This window comes from Penicillium macrosclerotiorum, assembly GCF_028827735.1.
Source record: "Penicillium macrosclerotiorum strain IBT 26536 chromosome Unknown utg000002l_segment0_segment0, whole genome shotgun sequence".
Taxonomy (NCBI): Eukaryota; Fungi; Ascomycota; class Eurotiomycetes; order Eurotiales; family Aspergillaceae; genus Penicillium; species Penicillium macrosclerotiorum.
Window position 1 is genome coordinate 387912 of NW_026643082.1, and position 20222 is coordinate 408133.

The following is a 20222-nucleotide window of genomic DNA, read 5'->3' on the forward strand; positions in this document are numbered from 1 at the left end:
TCAGAGTAAAGATTCAGAAACGAAGAGGTCGGCCAAGACTTTCTCCGATTTCTGATTTCCCAAAATAAAGGGTAAATGGCATTGTGAAGTATAATGAAAAATCTTCAATCTAAGCTAAAACTGATTACAGAGAAGAGGAAGAGATGGAGGCCAGGTGATCAGTAAAATATCATCTTCTTGGGCCCCCAGTGATTCACTGGTATTGCTGATCTGTGGCCCTCAAGGAGGATCACCGACAGCCAGACCAGAGTGCAGGTTCGAAAGCTACTTCTGTCATGGGAAAGGGGCGGATATGGTCGGAGGTTACGACCCAGCAAGAGTGCTGGCATTACTGCTAGGCGGGTAGTAGAAGGCAGCCAAACTGGAATAAAGATCAGCAACGGTGCCCCACTCAATGGAGGGGACAGCAAGACTCACGCAATAATAATGTAGGCGGCGATCAGGAGCGCGCCTTCCAGGTAATTACTCCGACCATCCAGAACGAGGAAATTCACCACAAATGCTGTGACAAATAGGCAGATGGTCTCAAACAGGGTGAAATACAGGGACATGTCTTTGTCCATGCACCAACCCAGAATGACCACCAGCGGAGTAACGAAAATAGCTGTTATAAGAGGTCAGCATGAGGACAAAAATAGAAACAGATTGAATGAGAGATGGATAACGAACCGATTTGAATACTGCTGCCAACAGACACACCGATGGACAGGTCCATCTTGTTCTTCATAGCAACGCTCACACCAGTAACGTGCTCGGCTGCATTACCCACAATCGGCAGGATAATCAATCCGATGAATGCTTCGCTAACCGAAGAGCTGGCCAGCATGTCTGGGATGGCGTCAACTAGGAACTCAGCACAAACAGCAACTAATCCCGTAGACATAAGAAGCATCACCACCGCAGCGGTACGCGACATCTCTGGCTCCGGCTTATCGGCTATGGCATCGGCCGGGACAGGGTCGTTGGAATCAGGTACACGGGCAGCACCACGTGCGAACTGAACTGCATTCCCAACAGGAGGAGAGCGAATATGGGCGGGAAGGGAGTTGCTGCGGGCAATGGCAGGACGTGAAGCGCCCACATGAGGAGAGTGACTAGGGGACTGCGAGCTGAAGACGGTGTTGGATAACAGAGACGGAATAGGACCAAATGGAGATCTCCGTCTTTGAACTTCTCCCTCTCCGGCTCCCTCCATACCCGCAAAGTTGGGTGCAGAGGAGAATCCCTTCATCGATGGGTGGAAACCATCCGGGACCTGCAATTGGTTGCCTTGGTTGGGAGGAAGCTCAAAACGGGCCTTCTCAGCTTTCCGAGATCGGTGCTTCTTGTGCTTCTTAGACTTTTCCTTGTCGCTGCTACGATGGCTGCCAGTGCGGCTAGGGGTAACGCCAAAGTCACGGGAACGTGGGTGGGCATCGTCGTCGGCATCATAACGAATCTCGTCCGTCACGTCTATTGCACAGGAGGCGGCATCGTGGCTGTTGATCGAGTTGCCGACAGAGGCCTGGTTCTCGTTGATCATAACCTTTTTCTGAACAGACTGGCGAGAAATTGTGCCCTTGGAACTGGTGCTAGACTTGCGACGCTTGCGGTGCTTCATGGCCCTCTTGATGCGCTTGGCAGTAGACCAGGACGTGGTAGTGTCGACGGATTCGTTGCTAGAGCTGCTGGAAGAATCCGAGGAAGAGCCATTCATGAAATCGGCCAAGACGCCAGGATGCGACTCCTCGTCAATGATATTCTGGGGGATACTTGCGTAAAGGTAGGCGTGAGACTTCAGCTGAAAGATGATATACAGGATGTATACAAGCAGCAGCACCACGCTTGTTCCACGGCTGACCTTCAAGGTGAACCTGTCCGCATCATCGCTATCAGAGAAGGAAGCGTGGAAAGCCGTGGGCAGTAAAAGGCTGGTCACGCTCAGACTGAGAAGACAAGCACTCATCTGGGTCACAGTGCTGTTGTAGATTTGCTCCTGGAAACGCAGTCCACCCAGCAAAAACGCCATGCCCAGAATCAACAGCAGATTCGCCAGTATTGACCCTAGCAAGGACGCTTGGACAATGCGGATCTCATTCTTGACGAGTGCAATAATAAAGATGATCAGCTCGACCGCATTACCGAACGAGACATTGATCAGGGCGCCCATTGTGTCACCGAGGCGGCTGGCCACGCTCTCGGTAGCATGGCTTAGAATTCCCGCCAGCGGGATGATCGCGACAGCGTTCATGGCGAAGATGACGGCCGCAGGTAAGTCCGCAGCCTTGACCGCGATGCCCACGGGGACAAAGATCAGGAGGACATTGACCCAACTATGAAAGAGGGCGTCCTTGGTGTGATTGTAGAATCGAAAGGAACCATTCCGCATTCGCGTGAACATGTCCGGTTTCTGGATGGGTTTTTCCTCCTCGGGCCCTGTAGATACAGGGCCCTGCTCTGGCGCAGTCACTTGTACATCGTGGGAAGATGGGATTCGGGCGATGTTGAATTCAGGGCTCTGGCTCGGGGGAAGATTCGACACAGGGTTTTGAGCTTGCGGCGCGCGAGAAGAGGCGTGAGCTTTCGCCCACGAGTTAATGCGGTCTGTCATGGTGGGTCAGTTACGATTCGATAGTAAAACTAAGACGATAGCGAAGCGAGGACATCATGTCACTTACGCATGTATTTCCGGAACCAGCAGGTGATTCAAAGAGGAAGGCCCAGCCTAGAAGGAGGAAAGACGAGCAAAGACGAGCAAAGGAAGGTAGCAGACACGCCCGGGGTGGGAATGTGTGGTTGACAGGAACCAGCACTTAGGGGCAAGCGGGCCGGACTTATTTATCGCGGCGGACACCAGGTGGAAGTCTTGGCGTGGACTCATCGGCGTTTCCAGAACGGAGCCACAGGCCAAGGTCGCAACTTATCCCCTTATGGGTTGTCCGGCGCCCTCCAACTTTCGGAGAAAAGAATGTCAGGCCGCGACGAGATACTGCGGGCCGGCTACTGTGATTATGGATTATTGTGATCTCGGCATTGGGGGCCGCACACTGTCTGTCCCCTAACTATCACTTCTCCCGTTCAGCCATCCCCAGAATCTCGACATCTCCGCTGATCCATGAATGTTGACGAGTCCCTCTGAGGGACTGCATTCTTCAGGCCCGAGCTTCGTCAGCCTGGGATCCCTTCTCCAAACACCCTTCGGGCATGATGTCACCCCACCTAGTGGTCGTGCATGGGGGATATCAACTATACCTGACAATTCGTGAGACCTTCCAAAGAGCATGCGCAAATGACGCGTTCTCCCGTCCTCTCCCTATAGGGATTGCCAAGGACGCGCCCTCGCAGGATAATCGGGATCCACCATGGACAATGTCCGACACTAGCCTGGACAGGGTCCGATTGATTGGTAGGATGGTCTCCACAGGATCGACCTTGCGGTGTGAGACCACGGTCTCATTGGCCGCCTTCCTAGGCTAAAATGGCGGCTTTTGATGATGGCTGACACTGGACGGGCGTCGCGCCGACAAGAGGGGTGCGCAAGAGTGACTGTGATTGTCACTAACTAATAACATACTAGATGTGGGAGATTGGCTCCGTGTTGGCATCTTCGATCCTGCGTCCGCCGCCCCAAGCGGAAAACGCCTCGGTCCGAAGCTGATCAGCCTGGGGTCTCACGGCCCCCATTGTTCTTGCGACAGCGCTTGCGCAGTGCTACTCCGAGAAGCGCTAGGGTCACGGCGTATAGAACGAGGTGATCTGGGCCGGCACAAGCAACAGCCACCCGAGCTTCTCGCAAGCTCGACACCCTTCAGACCCTCAAGACACAATACCTTGACCAGACAGCCACATGATGTCATGTGGGTGCAGGCCGCTTTGTCTGTGGACAATCCGTGTGCATAGCCCTGTTTTGACATCCTCGTTAACCTTTGCTACGTTTTTTTTTCTAATTTTAAGCTCGCTATCAGCGGCACAAAGTAACCATCCACTCACCATGGTTGAGTTTCGCTCCCCCAACGTTTCCAAAATTTGGCCAAGACTCGACCCGTGCGTGTGCAGCCCCGCCGTACCATGGCAAAAAGAGTGGCGGTGGCTGTGGCGGTGCTTTTCCACGGCTTTCGCCACACATCGATCTAGATCACGACGGCTTGACTCATGCTGTGACTCGAAGACGACGTTCTGCTTGAAAGTTGTCGCTCATTGAAGGCAGACAGAGTCTAGAAATCGGACTCATTGACTATTCGCTTACGGTCGCTAATTTGTCCCAAGCATGCCCGTGCTGGAGGTCTTATTAGCTTAACTTGCGGCACGATGGATGAATTCACTTTTTACGCAGACATGGGGTAAGCATGGATTTCAGATTGAACAAAAATTTACATGCCACAAGATATGGGCATAAATTTGCCCATTAAAATTCAGGACCATTTTAAGGACTGCATTACGATGCCGATCGCAATGAAATATATTTCGTACAGCTGGACCTTCGGAGAACGATATTTAGCAATGGTGGCGGATTGTAGAGACGTCCTGTCCAAGAGATTAAGCAGAGTATGAGATTACATATCGATGTTCAATTGGCGATCTGCTCAAACAGATAAAACCTCCATTCAATCAAGATCAGTTTCTGGATAAGAAAAGAATCGTCGCTCGGCGAGGCCTAGTCCTCGACGGGAAAAGTCAACTCCGGGCCACCGATGTTCGATTGTAAGTAGATCTCTCCTTTGGTACGGGCAAGTATGGCTTACCCAGGGACACACGTATGCCCCATACTGGTATTCATTATAATGAAATTCAATTTAATGCATCTGAAAAGTCTTAGTGCTATATGTTGTTGTTTATCGCACGGCTCCATCCACCAAGCCAGCAACCGTCCCTCGCCGATATTCACGTGATTCCCGGAATCATCGACCGGCCGTTGAACTTTGATCTCCAACTTTCTCCCTTGATGCAAGTGCTGCCACAAGATGCCGCTCCTTTAAAGAACTTGATAATGAATTGAAGTACCCACAATTGGATGAGAGATCGATAGCTCCGAGATAGTCGCTGTTGCTCCGCCCCATCGGCACTTGGCTCGGCACGGATCCATACGGCGCGGCAACCCGATCCGCATACAGTCACTTTGTTCCGATAGTGCAGATCGGATCAATTTTTCATCTTCTTTGCTCTCTTTCCTTCCTGAGAACCCTTTTTGAAGGGGATTTTGTGAAACGCACCGGACTCCGGTGTGTTGGGAGGAGATCCTGCATGCGGTCCTGCGGATATCTCTTATATCTGAGCTAATATTATGACGGAGAAGGAATCCCGGCCATCCCGGTCTGGGAAGATCAGGTAAATCAAGGGTCTCGAGACAAACATCGAACAACGAGCTCAAAATATTCTAGGAGTCTATACCCCTCACAATGGTGGCCAAAGCTGGAGCTGGATTCGCGCACATTCCTCATGATGTTGAAGGGAGCCTTGGCGCCAACCATTACTATTGCCATGTACGTCGGCCACTTTGACAGTTCATTCCGATCATATTGCTAACGGTCGCCAAGATATCAGAGTGATGCCATCTCCAATATTACAAGTACCATCGGCTACTTGTCAGCCCTGATATCGGTCCTCTCGCAAGGATTAATGCCGCGCGCAAAGTTTATGAAGATCATGTTCTTTGATCTTTTGTCGACCTGCGTCTCTGCCTCACTGTGCTGTCTTGCCGTATTTTGTGCTGTTAAGGCAAGACTGCACAACACGCCGGCGGATGCCAGCGAGGCCGTACGAAACGGGTATAACAGTGATGCGTGTGCGGTTGCTGCCATCTGGTTGATATTCATGATTTGGTGAGTCAGTAGCTTCGGCCAGCTGGAAGACTACCTTTATGGTGATATATGGCTAATGCATATGCTGAACAAGGGGAGCCAATTCTCTCCGGGCACGGAAGCCTATGGAGCTGCAGGACCCAATGGTTGCGTTCTCGATTTTTGCTGTGGTGACCCTTACTCGAGCAGGGATGTTCACATCTCTTTCCGAGGGTCTGGAGTTTGTTTCTCGTTTGTTAAAGGGGTTCATGATCGGCTTTGCTATCGCCACAGGGGTCTCTCTTCTCATATTTCCGATTACCAGCCGAGGAAATGTCTTCCACGACATAAAAGGCTACGTCTCATCAATTGAAGGGGTTCTTCAGGCACAGATATCCTTTGCAGAAGCAGATTTTGTAACAGGGTTGTTTACTGGAAAGGGATTCCTGCGCCGAGCACGGACCGCGATGAGCACCCGGGATATGCAGAGCGAGAGCGAAACTGATCTACAGTCAAAGCAGAAGCGGTTGCAGGCATCCATAACTAAGCTTAATGGTTTGCATAGTAAGCTGCATGCCGATCTCTTCTATTCGAAAGACGAAATCGCGTGGGGCAAGCTGTCAGCCAAGGACTTGAGCCAGATCGCGGCACTTTTTCGAAGCCTTCTGCTTCCTCTTTCTGGAATGTCGATGTTGCCAGAAATTTTGGAGACCATAATCAAGAATGAAGGACCGAGGGATGATGATGCCAATGAACCAGACGATCTTGACGATCCAGCCTCAACTGCAGGGGAACTGAAACAGTCGGAAATTCAAAAGGTGGTAGAGACACACCACGCGCGGCTTGTGGATGCGTCTGAGCTCGTTAAACTGGGACTTAGCTACTTCCTGCTCACATTGGAGCTTATCAAACCTAAGCATTTGGACAAGCAAAAAAAGCCTCACGGCGGTGTGGCGGGCAGGGACGAGGAAGCAAGGGGGGGAAACTCTATCCCCACTCCAGACAGACTTCGTGACGCGTTTTGAGCAAGAGTTGCACCAGTACTTTTCTCGCAGAAAGCATCTACCTGAATCACTGGCGTCTCTTGAAGCATTTTCAGCCACGGAGAAACATATCGATGACGATGCTGAATTGGGACCTCGAGTGCTGGCTGTTGATCCGGATGTGCGACAGGAGTTTTTTCTGATTCTCTATATGGGTCATCTGCAGGATGATCTCTTGAATGCCACATTGCACCTAGTGAAGTTTGCCGATGGAAAGTTAGCCGATGGGACGATGAAGCAGAGTCGTCTGATATTTCCAAAGCAGAAAACCATTCGGGAGTGGTTATCTCTCAGCTCGGAAGCGAAGGGATCTGAAAGCCCTTCGGCCAGCAGGCAGTCGTCCCATGTGGACCCCTCAACTGTTCATCGCACCCAGGCGTATACAGGGTTTCCTGACCCAGAGCATATGCCACCAGCCAATATTTGGGAGAGGTGGAGTACGATTCTGCGAAGTATTTCTCACGTTTTCAAATCCGATGAGAGTACTTTTGGTTTCCGCGTAGCAGCGGCCTCATTTTCTGTCGGTATTCTCGCCTACCTCAATCAGACGCAAGATTTTTTCATTCGACAAAGATGCATCTGGGCCATGATTGTCATTGTGATTGGGATGAATCCGACAAGCGGGCAAACGATGTTCGGTTTTGTTGCTCGAATTGTCGCCACAGTGATCTCGTTAATTCTGAGTTTAATTGTCTGGTACATTGTTGATGGAAAAACTCCGGGAGTTATCGTATTCCTATATCTCGCGAACGTGTTTGAGGTATGGTTGGATCGTATACCAATTGATCCATGAATGCTGATCGTTTCACTTGCAGTATTATTTCTACGTCAAAGTGCCGCAGTATTTTGGACCAGCTGTGATCTCGATTGTCACCTTGAATGTAATTGTTGGCTATGAGCTTCAGGTGCGTACGGCCAATTTCCCTTCGGATCCTTCCTACCTCTAACCTTTCTAACAGGTTCGTAAACTAGGCATTACTGCCGCCGAATCGAATGGTCAGCCCTATTACCCAATCTATCTCTTCGGTCCCTACAAGCTTGCTGCCGTCGCTGCTGGATGCGCAATATCATTTTTCTGGGTGATATTTCCATATCCCATCACAGCGAAGTCACAGCTTCGCAAATTGCTCGGTCGAAGCCTTTTCGTACTTGCCAAATTTTACAGCTGTATGCATTCCACAATCGAATGCTGGCTTAGTGGAGAACTGGGTGATATTCTTGACAAGACATCCCCGGCCCACCAGCTTCAAGTCTCCCGCCACAAGATTTTCAAGGAGGAAATGATGCTCCTCACAGGCCTTCGCATGCACAGTCATTTCAGCACCTTTGAGCCCCCAATCGGGGGAAAGTTTCCGAAAGAAATCTATGACAAAATTATTTCGGAAATACAGCGCATCTTGACGAGCATGTCCTTGATGGCACACACCACACAGAGCTTAGAGGGCCTATCCATAGAGTCGGAGCACTCAGGACATGAGACTGACGACCAGTGGATGTCGCAACTTGCAGAAATCGCACTCAAATCCGCCGATTTCAATTCCCATAAAATTACGTCTCTTTTATGCCATCTCTCTGCGGCTATCACAAATGCCCAGCCTTTACCACCGTATTTGTCGACTCCAGAAACGTTTCCGCTTGCGCGCCAAATGCAGAAGATTGACGTTGACCTGCTAAATATCAAACATGTGGAGGACCCCTCTTTCTCGGCGTTTGTGTCGTTGGAAGTTTTGCGATCTGTTGTGAGTTTCAGCTTACAGGATCTGATTGAGTAAGTGGTCCGAATCAGCATATGGTGTGGACGAAATGCTAACACATCATAGCGATATGAAAAAATTGGTTGGCGAACTCAATTTTGATTATTATCCCCGGCAGGCTCAGCGACATGCTGAATCGACACATTTACTCCAGGGCTCTAGCCATGAAGACTAATGAATGAGAGTCAATATTATCAAGAAACACATGGTTTGTAATCACATGTGAAGCATCAACCGAATTATATTGTACATATAACATGACGGTGATCTATCTGGCAATGTCAATATGGCAGGCATGCTGCGACCAGTTTCGGGATACAATCCCCTCAAAGGAGCAATAATACAAGTAATTCAAACTCAAAACAATATATATTTGTGATTCCATCTGGCGGCCCTCACCCTGATTGAGGCTTTACTGAACGCGTTCCTGCTTAATAGCCCTTTCCCTGACAATTTTTTATACCCTCTTGCAGAGCATTCTTCAGCCTTTCACCGGTAGCAAACACTTAGGTTTTAAACTGTCTCCCTACAATAGTACTCGCTCAGGCTGTCGAATTCAATGATGTTTTGGCAAAAAATATTAATATTGCTTTAGTACTTTAATATCCTTGCGCGGACCTTCGGCAGGTTAGAGCAATTAATCGCCAAGTGATTTAAGATCTACCTCCAAAATAAGAACTGTATAAGATACGTAGTATTCAGTAGGCACTAGCGGAGAGCTGCGCACCTCAACCATTATAAGAAACCGATAGTTTACACTTCGAAATCGAAGTGTCTGTCGATCTTTTCTACTCAGGTAGTGATATATATATATATGCTCTAATATAGAAAAAGCCAAAGTAGGGTTTTTCTGTTATATTTCAATCAGGATCACTGAAATACTGAATATTCTATTTCTGTGAAGCGCAAAGGGAGGAAGCGTTGGTCCAAAGACTATTGAGCCAAAACTGGACGACTTATATCCAGCATTCTTCCCGTTGTGCGTTTCATTGACTGTAATAGAGAAATCTTAAAGGGAGGCTAGAAAAGCGATATGCGACCCTGAAAGCTATCTCGCCTTCTATTTAAGCAGGAATAAGTAGCCCTCTATCCATATAAATCATCTACAGCAACTTATACTTGGCTGCGATTGCCATACAAATGACCATAAACGCCACAAACCCCCCGACAATGCCAAAGAACCATGACAACCCTGGCGTATCTTGCCCCGGCACATAGACATTCATGCCGAACATGCCCGTGACCAGATGACAAGGGACGAAGATAGTCGCCAGCATGGTGACCTTGCTCATTGCAGAATTAATCGTCAGGCTAACACGTAGATTGGTGGCGCTCAGTTGTGCCAGACAGTTCGCCTGCGAGCGGCCAATAATTTCATCGATGTGCGCCAGCGACGACAGCGTCGTAACAAGGTGATCCTGTACGTCACCCAGGTAAAGCAGCAGATCGCCATCCGGGAAGACAGGGTGCTTGTCGGGGACTTGGCAGCGCTTGACAAAGCCGTTGAGTACGTCGACTTTGCCATGCAGACAGCGGGTGATGTGCGTGATTTTCTTGCGGAGACCATCGACTTGGGGGATGAGGGCTTTGACGTCGTCGATGCGCGCAATGAAGACTTGGTCTTCTATGGCACCGCATTCAGCTTCAGCTGCGCGGGCGAGGGGCTCGAAGCTGTCGACGATCTCATCACTGTCGGTGAGTAGTGTGAGCTTTGAACGAATATAACCAGGAATTGAAGGAGGGAAAGGGAAGAGAAGGGAAACGAAGGAGAGAAATGTGAAGGAGATGAGGAATCATACATGAGAGCGTAGCAGATCCAGTCACTGGACAAGATGGACGGGTCATGCATCTTCTGGATACGGTCGCGCACTCGATGGACATGATTGCAGCCGCTGGCGGAAAATGTCACGACGCCATACTGGAACACGAGGATGTAGAATTCAGCTGTAGCTGGTATGCCAGGCCGATCTCCTTCAGAGGTGCGAGATTGTGGGATGAGAGTTTGGAACGAGATCAGATAGTAGTTACGAAACACCTCAACTTTCTCGCGCGGTTCGCGGATGGCGATGTCTTCTGCTGTGAGCGGGTGGACGGATAGTGCCTGTGCAACGGTGCTGACGTCCTCCTCTGTGGCATCAAGGATATCAAACCACCAGACTGGGCGGGAGGGATCAGGCCGTGCCTTTTGGTTCTCCTGGAAGATATGGTCCAGGTTTCCGGCTGGGAAGAGGCCGTCCCATGTCGACGATACCAGGGCTTGCTGGGTATCAGAAGAAAAGAAGCTGAAGCGACCTGTCTGGACGATATCGGAAGGCTGTTTACCAGTTGCCTCCATCGACGCCAGGGGCTTCTCGCTGGTGGGTTGGATCTGCTGGTTCATCCTGCTGAAAGAGGCAGAGTTCAGACAAGAATTCGTGAGCTTGAGGCGTCGTTTGATCGTACAATCAGTGCCATCAGCGATAGAGGGTCACTGAAGGCCTCTGAAGAATCCGCTGGAGCAGTAGTAGAGGTTTGCTCATGAGTTGGAGAATTGGAGAAGGCCACGTGCGTTTGATTCATCCCATTCTCCTGACTGGTGAGATAGGTGCTTCTCAACAAATGAGAAGAGAGTAGTGTAGTATCAGCCTGGTGTGCAGCTGTGACCAGGAGCGTGAATATAGTTCATATGTATATTTCGTGTAGGGATCGCAGCGCACATTAAAGATGCGAATGTTGACGAATTGCGATCGAAAGGAGACGAGCAAAGGCCAGCCCTGGAGACTTATCCATCATGGCAGGCTCAGGGCGCACATCCCTTGCCAGCCCTACCCGTCGACCCACCCCGAGGAGACCCAGGAGGCCCAAGTTACCTCAAGAGGTGGATGCGAGAAGGATTCAGGCCAATAATGGCCAGTATACTACCAATCGGGGGCCGGTTGGGGGTGTGGACGGATCCAGTCGGAGTCATCCCGCAGGGGCGGGCAAAATCTGTCGCACCGGAACGGCGGCACTGATTTTTCAGCCAAGAATATTCTCCAGGCATCACCGTTTGAACATGAAAAACATATCTGTGAAATTACAAGCTGATTACCGGGATTGAAGATTTCAGTGGCTCCACTTGGGACACCGGGACGTAAGGCATGTGACAATTGGAAGTGCTGGCTCATATTAAATCGGTGTACACCGACACAGCAGGGGCGACTAGACACTGAAAGGGCTTTGCTGTGATATAGACATGAAACTTGAAACAACAAAAAAAGGCCCGAAACACCGAGTAACTCCCAGGAACATCGCCCTGCAACTGATCCTTCCGCTGTTTGCTGGTAGTCATTATACGTTCAATTGCTCATCAGAGAGGCAGCTTCCAATGCCTAGCCCAGCCAAGACGAGATGGATCTGGAGACAAACGTTAATCTCCATCCTTAGTCACTAGGGTAGTGCCGAGTTCCGATCAGTAGAATGATACATACATTGATATATCAAGAAATCTCAGAACGAGGACCTTGTGAGCGACTTACGTAGGCGATTGGCACCAGGTATCAAAAATGATCAAAATCTTCACAGCTCGCCAACTTGGCCATCGTGTTTCTCGTTCACTGCATAGGACTTTCGCAAACGAGGATAGGCAAGCACAAAGAATACCACCACTGCCAAGAGGACCAAGAAGGTTGGGAGGAACATGAAGATGAACAAAACCAGGCTCACGCCAACAGTAACATTTTGCCCGCGTAGGAAACGGCGCGCCATGAGGTCAATGAGCGAGGACATCCGCCTAGTTGGGTATCTAGAGGGATCGAGATGAAGAGTGTGGTGCTCGGTGAAGAGGATGAGACGTAATTGAGAGGTGTATATGAATTAATTCGCGATTGGAAAATGATAATTAATATTTGATTGTTTCATTGAATTGGTCGACCGATTGATGGTGGAATGTGTCCTGCTCACACTGGTTGAAAGCTGAACAGGTCCATCGCTACTGAGATATAGAGAATATATAATTGACGGGAGATGGGAGAAAGATGGAAGCGACCGGATGTTGCAACCTGCACCGCCAAAATGGAGTAAGTGTGGCTTTTCCCCGTTGAGGCGCAATCATGAGGTCGCTCTGTACCGGATTTCTGCCGACGGACTTTAACTTTGCCTTCCGGATTAGTATTAATCCTCTCGCCGCTTTTGCATTCTCAGTGGAATTGAGCACGGCTTCTGGCGCACTGACCGGCTCACTATCCTCAACCGAGACCGATGTGCCGGTGAGCTACCACAATAAAACGCGGCGCGCTAATCCAAGGGCGAGATGCCCCCACTTGCTCAACCAAGATCAATCTCCCACCAAGAAACGAATGACTCGGGGTGCATATGACCACGGTATTTCACAATGAGATCTAAGCTAAACCATTACCCCCTAAAAGCCTATCACTGATCCTGTGTTTGGCTCGATAATTGCCACGATATCGATGATGAGGTCTTAGAGTTTTGTTGCGATTGTGGCCAGGTGTTTGCAGGTCGGTCCCCGAGATGTCAAAATCACGTATGACTAAATTTTAAAGCCGTCCACGTCTTTAGAGATGGGACATGAGCGATCAATTATGGAACCCATTGCTAGACTACTATTGTAGAAGTCGATGGCCAAGTCAACACTGGCAAGCTTTTCTCAGTTCTCAAATAAAGGCTTGATGGGCTATGATTTTAGAGGATACCTAAGTGGATAAGTACTTAGTATGTTGCAGTACCAGACTGCAACATACTAAGTACTACTCGCAGTCCCCATAGCTTTGGGCATTCCATAAAAATGTGCGCCACTGTTCCCCACGCGCCACACTCACACCAATCATCGGCACTGTAGCTGTTGTGATTTAAAGGAAGATTCGTTGTTGTTGTACAAGAGGGTATAACTGCGGCTCTATATACGAGACGGCCAAGTTGATTCCTAATCAACTTGTTTATAGACTTTGCATTAGATTATTCCGATGGTGAAGTTTGATATCGGATCTGGAACGGCATCATATCATATTCATACTGTACGGGAAATACTCGAGTCATTTGAAGCCATGGTTGATAAAAACAAAGAGATTGCATGAAAGTATGTCTGACATAAGACTTGAAGAGAGCCACATATGCCTCAAATCCCTGGACAGACGATGGCCATCAAGTTTACCGGGTGTATGTGAAAGTCTCGGTACTCTCGACAGCACTCTCTTCCAGCAGCTTCGATAGCCGAGCCCTCTTCTCCTCCCCGTCAAAATTCTGCGCGATGAACGCGGCTTTCTCCGAGAACTCCTTGCGTTGTTGTTGTTCCGCTTCCTCTGCAGCTTTCTTGTCTGCTGCGATGTCATTTTCGCTTAATCCAATGGGCTCACACTCAATGTCGAAGTCCTCCTCCGAATCAACTGAAGCTTTATCAAGCTGATTCTCTTGCTCTTTCTTTTTCGCCTCGGCATCCTGATCTACCTTCTCCTCGCCAATCTCTTTGCCGTTCTCGTCAAAGACAGGACGGTAGAGCTCGACTCCGATCTGATTACCCTCGCTGTCAAAAACAGGTTTAGCGTACTCGACGATGCCGGTGGCAGCTCGTTCGGTCTGTTTCAAAGGCTATTCACTTCAGTCAGCCTTCTGATCAGACTAGGGGGAGTAGATATTTACATTGCTGCGGAATGCCTTGATAGTGTGAAGTCTGAATGCAGCTCCACCGTACGAGACGACAAGGCCCTCGTCCTCCTGAATGATGTATCAGCATATCAAATTTTCACCAGGGGAGAAATTTACATTACCTCTTCCGCTTTATACGTTCTCCATCCCTCAGCCTCGAGCTTCTGAAGCGACGATCCACTCGCCCCAACCTTGCCCATTCCAGTGGCACCGACGTCCAGTCCAGCACTAGTATCACGACTATGACCACTAGTCATCGTGATCGCACACTCCGAGGTTGACCAGGTCGTATGAATCGCCCATAGGCCATATTCCTTGATATAGTCACCGAAATCACCATTAACAAGAGTTTTGGCATTCTTCTTCACCCAACCCCCGATATATGGACCGACAGGACCGGAAAATCGCTCATTCTTAACTATGCCTGTCGTTATGAGAGCTGCTTTGCCAGTAGTGCTACTCTTGTTCTTAGCATTGGCAGAAACATCGACAGGGGCAGCAGAAAGAGCGCCGGAAAGACCTGCATCAAGCCCAAAGCTGGATTCTGCCTCGCTGCCGGAGGATACAGTCTTCCACATGCGCTCAGTCGGCTTGTCACGCTGCAGGTCACGGCCGATAGGTGTAAATCCATCTTTTTCTGGTTGTCCTGGCACAGAAACATCTGTTATTTGGTTCCATATTCCGTATTTGTCGAAATAGCCGACCGAGCCCGGGTGAAGCTGGCTGAATCGCTGAGGTGTGTAGAGGTAGTGACCATCACCGTTACGCTTCATAAGCTCCGCATATTCCTCGCGCATAGAAGGAGGGGCCATTTTGAAATGTCAATTTACCGAATGTGATTGATAAGTGAGAAAATTTTGTAGCATATCCTCAGTGCCGGGGGGGGGGGCAGCTCGCTTAAGACTATTGGGAAGATGGGCGTGTGGGTCAATTTCCGACTGAACAGGCCTGAGCGATGGATGAGTGAAGATCTTAGTGCTCATAACTTGGCAGCAGAGTAACTAATAGCCTTTCACACTCTGTTAGGTGTGATGAACTGTGCCCCACCGCCAGCTTCGGTTGCTTATTAGATCGCCTTGAATAACACCTAATGCCTCTTGTTGATAAATTGGAATACACGAAGATTTTGTTGCAGATGACAGCCTTTGTGGTATTTTGCCCTGCAACTAGTTGTATTTACTTATCTAGGTGTATTCGTTATTTTCATCTCATGAGGGATTGTTTACCTGACGACGATCGGTGGCGGCCCATCCTGCGCTAGATGACATCATTTAAGTCCACAGTGGAACGAAACGCTAGTTAATTTGCCGATCCGCGTTCGTGATCAAATTACAGATATACCAAATAATGACTGCGCGGGTGGGTCTGATCACCCCTCTGCTCAATTCGCTTTATCTAGGTGAAATGATTTCTCTCTTCACGATCTACCCAGCTGCAACGATACAAGCAGCGCGATGCTTACGGTATGCATCACAGCTGCAGTGAGAGGTCTGAAGCACATTTATCGTGGCGAAATAGGGGATTGTCTACTGGGCAATGCTGTCTGCGATATATGTGAGGGCAATATCTTTCGAGCGTCGAGAGAGGTGGAGAATCTATTTCCCGTGATCTCGAGGCTCTAGAGATCTTATTATTCGCCACGCGAACCTGACCACCACTCGGTAAGTCTGCTGGCTATGTCTCCATCAACTTTCTGCTGCAATGCGCCTATAGAGAATTATACAAATGCGTCGCTGCTAGTATCAGCGAAAATATATAGACGTAAGCGGCATTGAAATGCAAGGACCGATCTCTCAAGATCTTGATTGAGAAGAGAGGGATTTCCAGCAAATGTAAAAGATATCTAGAACAACAAGGCTTCCCAGATTGATTCAAAACTATCACTCCAGTAGGTAGGTGTTTCTTCCATACTACATGTACTCGGCGATCCTTCGGATTTCCGACTGTCCCGCTCAACCCTGACGGGAGCGAACCACCCGGGCGTATATGTTAACCAAGGTTACCCGTAAATATGTGGCCTGGTATGCGTTTACAGAGTCGAACGACACAGTTATGGTGGGCTCAACGGTAAGCTTTCACGGTTGGTTGAGATAAATTGATGTCCCGATGAATCATTTCTGGCCGGAAGCTGTCTGTCTATATTGGGCACGGGGCTAATTGGTATGGGTTTCCAGAGAATTTCAGTTCCCCGAGTGAAATGATACGGTTCTTTAACTTGATCTCTATTTCCAATGCGTTTTGTACACGCTAGATTTCCTCGTCACCTGCTGTCACAGCGGAGAATTATTTCACGTAGATGGAATCTACAAATCAGTTATCCGACTTGGTATCCGACTTGGGAATGGAAGGCATGAGTGATCAGGATATGGCAAACTCAATGGCCTCAAATCCAACATTCTACCGGGATAATACATGCAACAAAGAATTTTGCACGAACTAAAACTTCTCATACTTGCTAGCATAGTACCGATTCAGAAAAAAATATATTCATAGTATATGCTAGGTGGCTAGCCAATTATAGCTGACTTCTTAGTGCATCAATTGAAAATATGGTAATGGATGTTAATCAGGTGTCTGCTGCTTAGGAAGGATGCCACATCATCGGAAATGACTCCATTATCATCTATATAAATACCGAGTTCATTGGGAATCAACCTGGAAATCATGCTCTATCTACAGCCTCTTTGTATTCCTGCCAAATACATTAATTAGGCTTCCTAATATCTATAGAGGCAACAGGTAATACTCGCTGTATTTGCATAGCTTTACTTTGGGACAGTTAGAAAACTCTTTCCGCATTGCTAGTGTGCGCCTATATTCTTATCGTACTTCAATTTCCGACAGATATGCCTAATTCTAATTAGCGTAAGCAGTTTGTGAGCGGAGAACATCTCGTATTTCGGATGTCATAGAAAAGAGACCTGCCAAACGGTTCAATTTTGAAAGAAGCCAAATATCGTGACGGTCGTGGGCGGATTTGGCGTGTCTGTACCTATCATGCAGCCCAGTCGGTCAAACAATACTCGATCGTTCATTGGACCTAGGATTTACCCAATGATCGTACGAGATTCTTGAAAAATATTACTTTGGGTTGTGGAGACTTGATCAGGTGGTTTACACTCTAGGAGTTCATTCTATCAAGTGAAAAGGTGTTGAAAATGCGGACCTATCTTGACTTGGGCAAATTCTCGGCTCTTTTCGCTACGATGGACCCTTATTTTGTTCTTAAAGTTTGAGTGCGTGAAGAATTTTGTTCCCGTATCTGTGGTACGGATTGTCGTCAAGGTGAATGAATAAAAGATTAATTGATGTTACGAAAGAACCGAGGATTATAGTTCAAGATTTAACTTGGAATCAAAGACAGGCCTTAGTGATAGAGAAAGCGGTTGTCAATTCGGGAATAGTGCTCTTCAACATAGTTTTCCGGACTGCCATGACGTCCGAAATAAAATAGTCTGTCCTGTTATCTCAGGAGAAATTCTGGTGAAAATTCAGAAAGTTGGATCGGGGTACTCGACGAATGAAAGCCGCATTTCGGCACCAATCCAAGTAATAATCTATTTACGGAAAATCTTAACTTCGGGACGGATAGTCGCCAAGGAAACGCGGGACTTGATTTCATCAGTTTTGGAGTTTTGAATCCCGCCCGCTCACTTTAAGCTACGTTGGTAAAAGTATCAATCACAGCAAGGCAAGAAAGAAACTCCTCATCGCCCTAGCACTTTTGAATGGTTCAGAATGATCTCTAAATCTTAGCAACCAACCTACCCTCTATCGATCTGAGCTCTGTGTAGCAGGCATGGTCGGCGTTTCCATTTCTCTAATCTCCAATTACCATTCAGAATCAAATTTAGAGCCGTCCTTTGGCTAGAATATTTGCCTGAGCTATGGTATTATTCCCTCGGTGGATGCTTTTTATGGCAGCTGGGTCGCAAACCAGAAAACATGCAAGGGCTGCATACACTTCAGCGTTTGCATGAACTACAGCTCCAGCATAGATCAGGCTCCGAACCAATGATACCGCGTGCCTATATCTCTGCTATCTAATCGCTAATCGAATTAAAGATAGCGAACTTGCGGGAGGCGGCACTCCGCCGTGATTACAATTCTACCACGACCAATGCGTACAAGCTTAAGTCTACAGAGACTTATTTAAGTCTTTCTTTTCGTACCATTTAGTTTATATTTCTTGTATTCACAAATATCGCCTCTCCATCAAAATGTTTTCTGAGAAGCGCCAGCTACTATTCGGCCCTTCTGTGTCCTCCACAGACCCGCTAACATGGAGTCATTTACGAAAAGAGCTTTTATTCGCGACTATCATCTTTGGCTCATGCGCGACCGGCTCTCTAGGCCCGCTTCTAGTTCCAACCTTTGTTTCCTTGGCCGCAGATCTCCAAGGAGCCTGACTAGTATCACCTTGCTTAACGGAAGCCTAGTTATGGCTCTGGGGATCAGCGCCTATGTGTGTTCTTGTTCTGCTCGGTGCTTTGGCAAGCGACCAGTTTACCTCTTTACGACGATTTTGGTGCTCGCCGCGTGTTGCTGGGGTGCAGCATCCAAGTCTTACACCTCGCTCCTTGCATCGCGTGTGTTTCAAGGTAAGCTCCGAACTTTAAGCCTCATGACTTGCTGGATGCTGACTATTTAGGACTGGGTATGGGGGGTTTCTTCGCCCTCGCTGGCACAGCTTCCATAAATGATATCTACAATGTTGACGAGCGCGGCTGGCGCGTTGGCTTGTGGAATTTCGCTGTTATTGTTTCCGTTAACCTCACGCCCGTCATCAGCGCCAACGTGATTTCAGCGCTCTCCTGGCGCTGGGCTTTCTGGCTCCAGGCCATCCAGTTTGCCGTCCTTCTTGCAGCCGTGATCTTCTTCTTCCCCGAGACCACATTTTGCTGTGAGATCTCTGGTACTCGACCTACCACTGCCAACCCAGAAAAGTCTTCGGACGACAACACCTGGGATAACCCGAATCTTGACGCCGAAGAAAAGAGTGGGCTGCCGCCAGCGACAGCACCGAATCTATCCCCGTCAAACACAATAACCCCCTTCTTATCTTCATCGAGCCCCTTGCAATCGTGGTCGACCCTATCGTCATCTGGGCTAGCATCATGTGGTCTATAACCTTCACCTGGACCATCCTCCTCGGCGCTGTCGCATCACAAATCTTCACTGCACCACCCTACGACATGTCCACCATCGCTGTTGGTAATCTTACTGGTATTGCGCCTTTGATTGGTTCGGCGCTGGGTACTGTGATTGGGGGCCTGCTGTGCGATCTCAGCAGCAAGCTCATGGCTGCCAAGAATGGTGGAATATACGAGCCCGAGTTCCGTCTACCGGTCATGCTTCCAGCGACAATTGCCATGGCAGCGGGTGCCTTTGGGCTGGGTGCTGCGACGCAGTATGGACTATCTACTATGGTATGCGGAGTATTTATGGCAGTTCTAAATTTTGCCGTGGGTATGGGATGTACAGGAATCGTGGCCTACACAAACGATGCTTGCCGGCAGCGGGCAGGAGATTGTTTTGGGCTGGCGATGGTTACAAAAAGTGCGTTTGCATTCGGACTATCATTCGTTTTTAATAATTTTATTGCAAGGAGTGGGAAATTGATTTTCTTTTCGACATTTGGCGCTGTGAGTGTGGCCGTAATGCTCACTACTATTCCGCTATTCATTTGGGGCAAGCAGATCCGAGCATGGTCGGATGGGCGGGATTTGCTTCGACGCAGAAAATGAATTTATTGAATGATGGGCAGGTAATTGAGGCAAATGCATTTGAATTTCTTTTGGTCGGTGTAATTGAAAGGAGAGCAATAAAGATATGCCCAGATCTGAGGCTGAAGTTTGGCTTGGATCTAGCTACATCCTTAACTGATAGTTACCTGTATGTTCAAGATAGATACGTTGATATTGAGTGTTAAGCGACGTTTTAGGGCTGTGCGTCTAGCACGTGGATATTATACAAAATATTAGTGGTTGATAAGCGAGTCTAACCCTCCCCGAATTTAACTTTGTTATTAGAAATATATATCTAGA

General features: G+C 48.5%; 6 protein-coding genes across 6 annotated transcripts; 2 read left to right on the forward strand and 4 right to left on the reverse strand.

The window, feature by feature from the left end:
- Nucleotides 1-303: 303 nt before the first annotated feature.
- N7462_001300 (uncharacterized protein) lies at nucleotides 304-2661 on the reverse strand (the record flags this gene model as incomplete). The annotated part of the gene is made up of 4 exons (XM_057073026.1): nucleotides 304-361; nucleotides 418-604; nucleotides 670-2583; nucleotides 2658-2661. The coding sequence occupies 4 exons, from the start codon at nucleotides 2659-2661 to the stop codon at nucleotides 304-306; spliced, it is 2163 nt and encodes a 720-aa protein (XP_056936667.1).
- A 2599-nt stretch (nucleotides 2662-5260) lies between these two features.
- Nucleotides 5261-8728, forward strand: N7462_001301 (aromatic acid exporter family protein; the record flags this gene model as incomplete). Its single annotated transcript, XM_057073027.1, has 8 exons — nucleotides 5261-5304; nucleotides 5358-5459; nucleotides 5514-5798; nucleotides 5872-6704; nucleotides 6763-7559; nucleotides 7615-7704; nucleotides 7759-8567; nucleotides 8620-8728. 8 exons carry the CDS (start codon nucleotides 5261-5263, stop codon nucleotides 8726-8728), a joined length of 3069 nt encoding a protein of 1022 aa, XP_056936668.1.
- Nucleotides 8729-9656: 928 nt separating this feature from the next.
- Nucleotides 9657-10933, reverse strand: N7462_001302 (magnesium transporter CorA family protein; the record flags this gene model as incomplete). The annotated part of the gene is made up of 2 exons (XM_057073028.1): nucleotides 9657-10242; nucleotides 10353-10933. The coding sequence occupies 2 exons, from the start codon at nucleotides 10931-10933 to the stop codon at nucleotides 9657-9659; spliced, it is 1167 nt and encodes a 388-aa protein (XP_056936669.1).
- Nucleotides 10934-12090: 1157 nt separating this feature from the next.
- On the reverse strand, nucleotides 12091-12279 carry N7462_001303 (uncharacterized protein; the record flags this gene model as incomplete). Its single annotated transcript, XM_057073029.1, has 1 exon — nucleotides 12091-12279. The coding sequence occupies one exon, from the start codon at nucleotides 12277-12279 to the stop codon at nucleotides 12091-12093; it is 189 nt and encodes a 62-aa protein (XP_056936670.1).
- A 1401-nt stretch (nucleotides 12280-13680) lies between these two features.
- On the reverse strand, nucleotides 13681-14987 carry N7462_001304 (uncharacterized protein; the record flags this gene model as incomplete). The annotated part of the gene is made up of 3 exons (XM_057073030.1): nucleotides 13681-14118; nucleotides 14170-14244; nucleotides 14298-14987. 3 exons carry the CDS (start codon nucleotides 14985-14987, stop codon nucleotides 13681-13683), a joined length of 1203 nt encoding a protein of 400 aa, XP_056936671.1.
- A 3629-nt stretch (nucleotides 14988-18616) lies between these two features.
- On the forward strand, nucleotides 18617-19922 carry N7462_001305 (uncharacterized protein; the record flags this gene model as incomplete). Its single annotated transcript, XM_057073031.1, has 3 exons — nucleotides 18617-18776; nucleotides 18827-19090; nucleotides 19174-19922. The coding sequence occupies 3 exons, from the start codon at nucleotides 18617-18619 to the stop codon at nucleotides 19920-19922; spliced, it is 1173 nt and encodes a 390-aa protein (XP_056936672.1).
- Nucleotides 19923-20222: the final 300 nt, after the last annotated feature.